This window comes from Bicyclus anynana, chromosome 21, assembly GCF_947172395.1.
Source record: "Bicyclus anynana chromosome 21, ilBicAnyn1.1, whole genome shotgun sequence".
Taxonomy (NCBI): domain Eukaryota; kingdom Metazoa; phylum Arthropoda; class Insecta; order Lepidoptera; family Nymphalidae; genus Bicyclus; species Bicyclus anynana.
Window position 1 is genome coordinate 10692090 of NC_069103.1, and position 12272 is coordinate 10704361.

The 12272-nt window shown below is 37.5% G+C and overlaps 1 protein-coding gene across 1 annotated transcript in view; it reads right to left on the reverse strand.

Annotated features, from left to right (window-relative positions):
* LOC112044369 (uncharacterized) overlaps positions 1-12272 on the reverse strand; it is a gene marked incomplete in the record, with an annotated part of 306951 nt that overhangs the window by 231908 nt on the left and 62771 nt on the right. The window contains 1 exon segment of the mRNA XM_052888004.1: positions 7405-7457. Coding sequence (XP_052743964.1) covers positions 7405-7422 — 18 coding nt within the window.

Sequence of the window (12272 nt, forward strand, 5' to 3'; positions counted from 1 at the left end):
TATAACATTTATATGTTACAAAAACCTAACTTCTCACTGTAATAATTTATAATAATTCATAACCGAACACAATAAGGGTAGATACACGCTCGCTACGTAACTGCGTGTTGATATGGTTGTTTTTATTACATACAGGCCCATATCGCCCAATAGAGGCATAATGGCGACGTGTTGTGAGGCTTTTGGGACCAGCCCTACTCGTACAATACTAGAAACTCTCTTTGTAGTATAGATTATAGCAATAATATGTTACAAAATATATGGCGACCCCGCACCGGAAAGCGCAGTGTCGTTCGGTTGTTCGACCCCCCCACTAAGTGGACCGAGGATATCAAGCGGGTTGCAGGGAGCCGCTGGATGCTGTCGGCTCGAAATCGTTGTGCTTAGAGGTCCATGCAAGAGGCCTATGTCCAGCAGTGGACGTCTATCAGCTGATAAAGTAAGTTAAGGTAAGGATGTTACAAAAACATAACTTCTCACTGTAATAATTTATAATAATTCATAGCCGAACACAACAAGGGTAGATACACACTCGCTACGTAACTGCGTGTTGATATGGTTGTTTTTATTACATAGGGGCCCATATTACCCAATAGAGGCATAACGGCGACGTGTTGTGAGAGTTTTGGGACCCACTAGCCCTGCACAAAGTGACACTTAACACTTTATTAGCTTGTAATAAAACAAACGATTGTTTGAGGTGAAACATTTTGTTGGTTTAAGTATTTAATATATAGGAGAGTCTTCTTCTTTTCTTATTATTATTATTAGCTCATTTTAATATCATCAATATTGGATAGTAGCAGGCGTTACTTTGCGGAAGTCCATTATGATTATATAATGATTTATTTATTTTGCTACCATCTGCGAAAAGCCGACGAACCCATGCGACAACGTCACCCAGGTCTGATAAAATAGTCTTTACGTAACAACGTGCACGTTGTAGAGTCATCTCCTGAGGATGCTCCGTTTCGGGGTGAAACGTACGTAGTATATTGTCGGACCTGGGTGACATTGTCGCATAGGTTCGGGTTCGTAGGTTGTTCGCGGATGATAGCAAAATAAATATATCATTATATAACTTTGTATTAGTTATTGTCGTTTAAATGTATCCGGTACAGTTTCAAAGTATACAATGGGCATGGGTACCTAGAATAATAGTATAAATAATAGTATAAATAGTAGTAATAATAGAATAAATTTTTATGTGTTTACTAGCGGACGCCTGCGACTTCGGCCGCGCGGAACCTTGCCAGTACCCTACACTCTAAGTATCTTATGTCCGTCTCGTGGTTCTAAGATACCTCTCCGCCAATTTTTAACCAAATCGGTCTAACCGTTTTTAAGTTATAAATAGTGCAACTAACACGACTTTCTTTTCCATGTATAAATTAGCTAACGCCCTCGACTCCGTTCGCGTGAAATTCTGTTTTAACAAATCCCACGTGAACCATGCATTTCGGGATGAAAAGTATGTTCTTCTCCAAAGTCCAATTTATCTCTAGGTACACCAAGTTTCATCCAAATCAGTTAAGTGGTTTTAACCGTGAAAAAGTAACAGAAAGACAAATGTACTTTCACATTTATTATATATGGATGTTGCGAAATTAAATTGTAAAATTTTAGTTTAGGTATATTCGGCACGGCAATATTGCTAGCCGGTATAGCAATAGGTTGCTATTTATGCCCGGATTTAATACGGATACGTGGAATTTGTGTATGTTCACACATATAGGACTAGATATAGGACTAGATGCATGTATAGGACTGTTCAAATATGAATATCGATGTTTACAGCAAACAAATATTTAGCAAATAGTTGTTCACGAAACACAGAATGTCATATATGGACAACTATTTTGACCAAGTACATATTTTTTAAAATAAATTCAAATTTTTTCACAATTTGAAAAATAATATAAGTATATCGGGAACAGCACATTTTTTCTAAATGAAAAGAAAAAAAGAACCAACTTAATGAAAGTAAAACAAAATGGCTCATGCTGATCTATAGTGTAGTTGACTCATTTCAAATTTAATTTAAACAATATTAATTTCGTAAGTACTAAAATGGTATAAGGGTTTTGTTTATTGTCTATAAGTTAGCATTTGACTACAATCCCACCTGATGGTAAGTGATGATGCAATCTAAGATGGAAGCGGGCTAACTTGTTAAGAGTAGGATGAAATTCACACTCCTTTCGGTTTCTACACGACATCGTACCGGAACGCTAAATCGCTTGGCGGTACGTCTTTGTCGGTAGGGTGGTAACTAGCCACGGCCGAAGCCTCCCACCAGCCAGACCTGGACAAATTAAGAACACCTCAATCGGCCCAGCCGGGGATCGAACCCAGGACCTCAGTCTTGTAAATCCACTGCGCATACCACTGCGCGACGGAGGCCGTCAAAATTAATACTTCATTTAAAAATCATGTATTTTTTTCGTCAAACGTCAAAAACGCTGTCATCCATTTTGTGACGTCACTGTTACTTGAACAAACTAACTGTTAACTAATATTTTTGTCAAACGCTCCGTTTGTAAGGGATTTGTTATAGTGACGTCATGAAACAGTTGATATATAGACCGGCCATCAAGGCGTTTTGGCTCGTATTGTCAAAAAAAAATTCAATCTAGTAGAACGATAATGAACTATTTATGTTTGATCGAACGTGCTAATCTCAGGAACTACTGGTCTGATTTGAAAAATTCTTTCCTATACTACTATATACTATATAATAGCCAATTTATCGAGGAAGGCTATAGGATATATATTATACCCGTATTCCTACGGGAACGGGTACCACGCGGGAGAAACCGCGCGGCGTCAGCTAGTAATTAAATAAATAGACATAAAGCTAAAAGATTGTGTTAATGTTGGTATTATTTACTCCCATAATTTATTGTTGGTAAAAGCAACATCCCATGACTTTGACCCGCATTCAGTTTATAAATCATCGTTTAAAAGTCCGCTTTTGTTTTCTTTCGGGAAGCAATGACGATTAACGTCAGCCGAGCGCTGTGAGGTTGAAAACACATCACATTTGTCGTTAATCGGTTTAAAAATAGTTCGGGAAGCTTGCTACTGTAATATGCAGTGAAGTAAATTTGTATTATATAAAAACCACCATCGTCAACATCATTTATTTAACAGGACCAGGCATCCCTCCTTGCAGGAGGAGCATTTATAGAGTTTGTTGTTTCAATGCTGTAGCCATGTGGCACGTCAAATCTCTTTCTAGAATAGGGTAGTTGACTCCTATCAAATTTATAATCACATCACACTAATATTATAAAGGCGAAAGTTTGTGTGTAAGTGTGTAAGTTTGTTTGTTCCTCTTTTATGCTGCAGCTACTGAAGCGATTTGGCTGAAATTTGGAATGTAAATAGATTTTACTCTGGATTAACACATAGGCTACTTTTCATCCTGGAAATATCCATGGTTCCAGCGGGATTAGTGGACAACTGAATACCCGCGGACGATGCCGCAGGCGTCCGCTAGTAAACAATATTAATTTCGTGTAGAAAATTTCGTGAGTTATTTTAATATAATGTCATCTCTGCGGGGTTAAGGGTCAAAGAGGAATTTTAAATGAAGTTTCACGTTCCGTGTTGTAAATGTGAGACATTGTCGGAAAGTCACCCTTTCCACACTCGTGATAGATAAGCCATTTTGTAGACATAAAAAGAAGGTTACAGAGAATGCCTGCTGGCAATACTGTCTCGCCATTTTTGTTTGACACTTCACGCTCTTTGAAATGAGCAAAAATTATAAAATCATTTGAATTGTTGAGAGATATGCTCAGGGGTCTTGTTTGTTTGGCTATATATACGCCAAGCCTGCTAGGTTTGTCCGTTAGCTTTATTTAAATATCGGACATAAGCGGACATTGGAATGACGGGACTATGACCTCTTCCTCCGATTCCGGAGGGTGTGGGTTATTTTGAGTGGTGTGCATTTTAATAAATTAGATATTATATGTCTCAAACGGCAAACGAAAAACATCGTAAGGTAACCTGCATACCAGAATTCCCTTAATTCTCTGCGTGTGTAGAGTCTGCCAATCCGCATTGGGCGTGGTGAACTATTGGCCTAACCCTTTTCATTCTGAGAGAGACTTGAACTCAGCAGTGAGCCGAATGTGGGTTGATAATGATGAAGTGGGCATTAATAAATAATTTGAAAACATTTACCAATGATTAAGATAATTATATTAATTATCGTACCTAGTCAAAAGTCCGAGTAAATGTTTTGACCAAGGTCTGTCCAAAGACAAAAGACTAATTATTCATCATTAGACGTCCTTTGGTGGAGATAATAATAGGTTTTATTTAAATCGTTTGACAACCCTACTAATGAGCAAACTCACTGCTTCAAGCGCTTTAGATTTTGAACGAAAAATCGCAGATAATAAGATGAAATCGCTTTAAGGATTTTTTTATTCAAATCAATCGCAATGACCCATTCGGAGTATACCATTGCAAGAATACTAGATTTCGCTGCGACTTCATTTAAGTTAATGTAGATTTGACGACCCTCTAATAGTTATGTCTTGTTCTAACAGATTGTATAAATACTCCGATTACGTGGATACAATATTGATTGAGAACCCACTGGGTCAAGCCTCACAGCATAGAGAAAAGAGGTTTTGGGGCTCGGAACCGCAACGCTAATCCAAATACGAAATTAAGATTCTATGTAACAAATATCATCCGGTGCTGACTGGTGGATATCACACAGTAGGTAAGTGAAATTTTTTCAATTGATATGATGTTTTTAATAGGTTGATAATAAAGACCAAAATAGTGAATAGGCCAGTTGGTGATATCTACAATGATGTTAATGACATAATGACCGGCGCTAATAGCTTAACCTGCTCTCCGAGGCTTCGAGGGCTTAACAAACCAGCATTTCATCTAGATTGCTATCGAGAATTTCTGGAGCGAAAGAAAAGCTTAAAATTTAGAAGTGACTATTTAATTCATACATTAGAGTTGTGAAAGCCCTGTGGATATGACTTCTGCGTCCGATTTCGGAGGGTGTGAATCCATTCCGGGAAATGCACCTCCATGTTTTTAAAGAAAAGTGACGTGCATGCACCATCAAGTGAAGAAAAAACATCGTGAGGAAACCGGCATGCCAGAGAACTTTCTTAATTGTCTGCGTGTGTGAAGTCTGCCAATCCGCATTGGGCCAGCGTGGTGGACTATTAGCCTAACCCCTCTCATTCTGATAGGAGACTCGAACTCAGCAGTGAGCCGATATGGGTTAATAATGACGATGATGGTTCATACATTAACCGTACGAATTATTTTATTTTATTTTTATTTATTTTATTTTTCCGGTTAACGTACGAGTAGATTCAGCCCTAAAATTGAGAATGAACAAGACAGTTGAGATTGACTTAGTAAGCTTTATGATATGAATGCATACTCATAGCGGAACGTAACTTATTACGTAATAATACCACTGTGGTATTACCAATTTCAGTATTAATTCATGTACTAAAGAGTTCACAGCACAGATTATTACAAGAGGCTTAAAAGGGATTCTGCCAATTAGTGAAATATGAAGTGGCAAGGTTTCAGTGAATTTAAGCAGACTGGTATTAAGGTCGCTTCTCACTACATCAAAATTATGTTTTTCATTATGTCTAAAGGCTTATTTCAACTAATTCTGAATGCAGGCAGCTATCCATAAATTTATAACAGGGGATTTAGTAAAGCAGATTGAGCTGACTAAAACGCTTGTTTTAGACCAAAAGGCTTTTTAACCGACTTCAAAATAAAAAAGGAGGTGGTTCTGAATTCGACGCGTATGTTTTTTTTTACATTTGTTACCGCATATTTTTTTTATTTTTATAAATTCTTTTTTTGTTTGAAAGAGTATACTTCCAGGTTGGTCTCATTTATTTTCATGAAAATCGGTTAAGTAGAACTGATTTTTTTGACACACTAAAACAGAAAAATAAAATCTTTTTAAAAAAAAAAATTTGACTGACTTCAAAATCACTAAAATAAACAAAAAAGCGAAAAATAACATCGTATGTGCTGGTGTGACACGTGTAAATAGTGTCCCACCTTTCTTGTGGGGGTTGATGCGTTTTACAAACTTTAATTAGCGGCGGCGTATATTTGAGCAAAGTACACCAGTTGTCATTTCATTCAAACATTACACGAATAGAACAGTAGATAACAGCCTATGGACTTACCTTGCTTTTCGGCTTTCTGCGGGCGTCGTGACTGGCTTCTGGATGTCCACGCTGGAATGGCACCACTATAGGATTTCACTAAGTTTTTAGTTCTGCGTAATGTGTAATGACAACTGTCTTTAAACTTTTAATGCGTTGCGTTTGAAGTGCACGACCGTCTTCGAGAGGCGCGAAAATCGGAGTCCGACCGTCGTCAGTCAACGCGTTGCTTCGGTCGACAGCGCGAAAGCGTTTTATGACCTTATTTGGTCATTTTGAAGCATCGATCATTTGATTGGTGGCCGTTGTTAGCCACGCAAAATTGCACCTTACATGATAAGCCATAGGTGTCATCCAACTCTACAGCGCGTTTTTAAGGTTTCATGAAATGACAACAAGTAGGTATATACCTACTTGTACCGGCTCAAGCATGTGCTACCTTCTGAACACTTTGAAGGCGGTGCTAACACAGTGATGCATTAACTAAAGCCAAAAAATACCAATTAAGTAGACTACACGATTATGTGTAGTGTACATTCACCTTATAAGTAAATTCGAGTCCGTTAGAACAATTTAATGGTTTTCGAGTGTACTTTAATTTTCGTTTATTGGAATTCAGCAGTCAATAGAATTAAAAGCTTTCTACGGTGAAGTAGTTTTTCGTTCAAGTTGTAAATCAATTAACGACTCACCCCATCTACGAACTAGGAATTCGAAGAAACATTACATAGAATAGGCATTGAGAGACCTATCTACTTCAATGATTAGTATCCTAAAAATATTACAAAAATTGTAAAAATGAATGATTATGAATTTCACGCAAAACTACTTCACAAATTTTAATGAAATAAGTCAGAAAATTTGATTATGATATGGAATAGAGCCAAAAAATAATTGAAAATTCATTTATTTCAATTAGGCTTAGTTTACAAGCACTTTTGAAAAGTCAGGATTATGTCAAATTTAATTTAATCTAATGGTGGTAACAATAGTCGAAAACCTAAAATTAAAGTTACGAGGGTTCCAAACGCACCTTGGTCCGAGAAGAGCCCACAACAAACACAACCAATACCACAGATAATACCCACAAATAAAACTTCCTATAGCGTAGTGTTGATCGCTGCCCCACCAGGTGGACTGATGCCTATGGCAGCAGGGTCATTAACCACTGCGCCACGCGTAATATTATTAATTATTTATTGGAAAAGCTTACCGGGTTAACAGCAGTCATTACCACATAAATGTGGCTTCGCCTACCAGCTCATTCTGAAATAAACCAAAAATAAAAATCAATATATTGAATATCTCATCGAGTAATACAGTAATTGAGTGCTAATTTAATAAATAACATAAAAAACAGGGAGCGATAAAAAAAATTAAAAAATATATATATATTTCCTATGTAAAAATATATATATTTTTGCTGATATCCACAATTCCTCGGCTGGGCAGCATTCGGGAAACTTTACGACATCTTTTCGTCTGAAATTCCTCAGTGCTTGAAGACAAGAGTCTTCGATCAGTGCGTGTTACCAGTGATGGCCTACGGATCCGAGACTTGGTCGCTGACTATGGGCCTTATTAGAAGGTTCAAAGTCACTCAGCGGGTGATGGAGCGAGTTATGTTTCTCTGTGTGACCGAATCAGGAATGAGGAGATCCGCAGACGAACCAAAGTCACTGATATAGCTAATCGAGTCGCGAAGCTGAAGTGGCAGTGGGCAGGCCACATAGTTCGAAGAGCCGATGGACGTTGGGGTCCCAAGGTGCTGGAATGGCGACCCCACACCGGAAAGTGCAGTGTTGGTCAACTCCCCTAGGTGGACCGACTAGGTGGACCAACGATATCAAGCGGGTTGCAGGAAGCCGCTGGATGCTGGCGGCTCGAGATCGTTGTGCTTGGAGGTCCATGCAAAAGGCCTATGTCCAGCAGTGGACGTCTATCGGTTGATAAGGTAAGGTAAGGTATAATTCCTCAACGAGTTTTCGTAATCTAAACAACCACATACAACACATAAAATTGGACAAATTAAAAAAGTTCCAATAGGATAGTAAAATCCGATATTTACGTCATGTCACGGGCATCAACTAGCATTATTATAATCCGTAATATATTTCATTAAAGCTCCCGACTCCACTTCCATGCGATATACGGCCAGTTATTAACGTCAATCGTAAATTGAATTAGGTCAAAAGCAATATCGTAATTGCTATTAAAAGCGGGTCGAGCATGTTGACATGTTATGTACGAGTTGTAAGCTGACTCAACGCTGTCTCCTACACTAGTAAGAAGATCGCCATAGGATTTGGCCACACTGTTGGAGGTAACACTATACTATGAAACAACAAAATGTTGTATCTAGTACAAAAGAGAGGCCTCCTTTCTGATAGGAGAGAGGATTAATTGGATAAATTCAACAAAATTCAAATTATAATTTTGTTTGACAAAATAGTAAACTGTATTTAAACTGACACAGATAGCAAGTAAGTAAGTATTATATCGCTTGCTCAGATTAAGAATGTTAAAATGTTTTTAGAAGGCATTATAATAGTTATTCCTTCGCTACGCTGCTACGAAGCGTAGTTTAGCGTAGCAATAATAAAGTAGTAGGATGGCGTAGCAACACTAAGTTGTGTAGCTTGGCGTAGCAACACTAAGTGACGTAGCTCGGCGTAGTAACAGTAAGTGATGTAGTTTGGGGTAGCAACCCTGAGTGACGTAACTTGGCATAGCAACAGTAAGTCATGTGGCTTGGCGTGGCAATACTAAGTGACTTAGCTTGACATAGCAACAATAAGTGATGTAGCTTGGCACCAGTACGTGACGTAACTTGGTTTAGCAACGATAAGCAGTAAGGAACATCTAAAGATTCTAATCATTAACTTTATTCTCAAAATTAACTTGTTATTAAGGAAATATTATAGTATTAACCCATAGGGGTTAATTCTTTAATATTTTTTTTGTAACTTGTAATATACATTTATTATTATTAAATTAATAAAAAAATAAAATAAATGTATATTACACTTGTAATATACATTTATTATTATTAAAGACTAAGATGTTTTGATAAACAAAAACTATTTTTATTTGTTGTTAAATTCAGTGGCAATTATGGGTTATTCTTTAATTTGTTTCTCGAAACGTCTTAGTCTGTAATAATAATAAATGTACATTATTATTTTTATAGCAGACACGCTAAGACAAAAGTGGCGCTTTCTTCATAGAACGCCCAGCGGTTTAACCTGCAAAATTCCCGTTCCTGTTGGATTACGGGGATTAAAGAAATCATGAGAGAGAGAATGTTAAACTTCATGAATCTTTTACCAATAGAAAGCTATATTATCAAAGAGTGTCAAAGGCTACTCTTTGATAATATAGCTTTCTATTGGTAAAAGATTCATGAAGTTTAACATTTAAAACGAAACATACAAACAAACAAAATCACACAAAAGTCTGCATGATGTCTGCAAATCACTTTTCATAGCTGACATGTGCCAGCAACTTTAATTACTAAAAAACGCTAAACGCTCGTTAATAAACATCATAGGATTTTTATTGTATACCAACATTATACAGTTTTATTCGGCATGAGTCATGTAGTATTCTTACCATGCCACGATAAAGAAGACAGTTAATACTCGCAGTTTGCCCGCTGGCAGTGAGACAGGCGCCTTAGAGAACATGATAGAAATTAAGTATCATAACAAACAAATATAGTCTTTAACGACAGTGCAATAAGAACCACAATATTACGTCGTTAGTCCATAATAAGATACGTTGAGACAAATAGAATAGCGTTCACAGTCAGTAGGGCAAACGTCCAAGTCCATTAATAAAATTGAATCAGACGAACATTCCGAGGCACAATATGTGCACGTGTGGGGATAAATAAAGACGCCGGAATGTCAGAGTATCGTACAAAACGTCACTGTAGTTTGCTTAATACCTACGTGAGACGACACGCCTTAAGTAAAGCTACTGTTACACATGCTCTAAAATAGTATGCTCTAAGTAAGCCCGCTTTCATCTTAGATTGCATCATCACTTACCATCAGGTGAGATTGTAGTCAAGGGCTAACATGTATAGAATAAAAAAAAGCATGCTAAAAACGTGCTATTAAGTATGCTCAATACGACGCAATATTACGTATGGTCATTTGCTAGCAATAAACATGATATTTTTAAGAATGCTCCTGAATAAGCATGCTCAAAGCAAACACTCCAATTACACATGCTAATTTATATCTATCGCTCTCTGTTTATAGTATCGTGTTAGACAGGGAGAGATGAAGGTGAAGAGAATACAGAATAGCAATGCTGATCGACTAGCATACTCAATAAGCAAACCTGTTCAGACGCGCTAAAATCACGCTCCCTTTCACCCAGCGCAGCAAGTAGCATGCTCATAAATCGCACGACTGTTGATTCTTAAGCAAGCTCGAAATTAGTATGCTCAATATTAGCAATGTTGATACACATGCTAATTAGTAGCAACTGCTTAATAGTAACATGCTTTCATGCTTGAAATGAGCACATGTAACAGTAGTTTAAGACTTTGGGTGCTTTTTCCACCAGAGATGTGCTGCTATTCAGCTATGCTGCGAAGATATGAAATCTACGCTACGAAAATATAAGGCCGTTTCCACCAATACTAAGCTATGTAGTTGTGCGAGGAAGATACGCCGCCGCAAAATTAAAACACGGGCTATTGTAGGTATTCCGCTCTGCACATAGGACCATAGCAGGCATCCATAGCATGCATCCATATCTAGCATTGATATCATGCATTCATAGCACGCATCAATACATATAAAAAAACATATCTTAGTTTTATCCGTTTCCACCAGTACTAAGCTATGTGCAGCAATGAATGAAATTGTTGGATATCAAACGCGTACATAGCAACGTAGCGCAGCACATTTCTGGTGGAAAGCATCCTTTATATATTAAATACTAGCGATCGCCTGCGACTCGTCTACGTAAAATTCCGCAGGAATAATAGTTTTTCCTGAGATACGTCTATATCTTGCTCAATAGCCTCCTCTATCTTTCAGTGCAAGTTCTTTCGAAAACCGTTCATCCCAGACAAGCAAGCAGACAGACTAATCTTTTTTTAATCTTGTCTGTGTTTTGGTATCGCGTAATTGACTGTGAGAGCTTAAGAAAATATACTTATTACTATCACACACACACTCAAACACAGACACATACACACACACAAAGATCTTCTACTTGTGGCAATCAAATACACGGCAAGTCGGGACTACTCGTCACTGCTTAATCACAGGCAATCTACACGACTGAGTCATTAATCAAGCACTAATTCGTCATTGAATAAAAAAAAATCAGGCAAATAAAAGTCGTAGATTATCCCATCATTTATTGGTCATAAAAATAATGGTGTCATAAATTTTTATTTATGACCGTGTACGATGATCGTCATTAAACGCGCTCATAAATAAAAAAAATATTGCCGCGGAAAGAAACCGCAACTATTTTCGTGTTTCAGTTGCAAGTGTTACATATTCATAATCGAGATTCATCAGAAATTATACAAACACCTACTCAGGCGGTCATCTGTCAGAATTATTTACGCTTCTGTCGACACCTAAATATGATATACGAGTATTAATGGAAACTGTAAACAAGGGCCAGGACTCATTATCGCGTTGCGTTGCGACTTCTTACTGGATCACATTGTCGATGTCGGATCCAAACAGTCCTTCTTTAACGAAAGTGACCACTCCTATAATAGAGTGGACACTCTCGTTAAGAAACAGAACAAGGAAAGCAGTGCTCACCGGAGCACCGTTGAAACAACGTACGAAGTCGCGGCGCGGTATATGGGCATGTCATATAAAATATATAAAACCGGTCAAGTGCGTGGTCATGCTCAGTGTACAGTTCCATAGATTAAATTAGCACTTTAATCCCTTATGTAATGCACAAAAATACCGATAACGATACTCCACACCATGACGATAAAAAATTCATCCTCACTTTGCATGAAGGGAAAGAATACGAATTGTTTTTTTTTAATTTTATTTTTATCACTTGGTAGACGTAATAAATACCTAT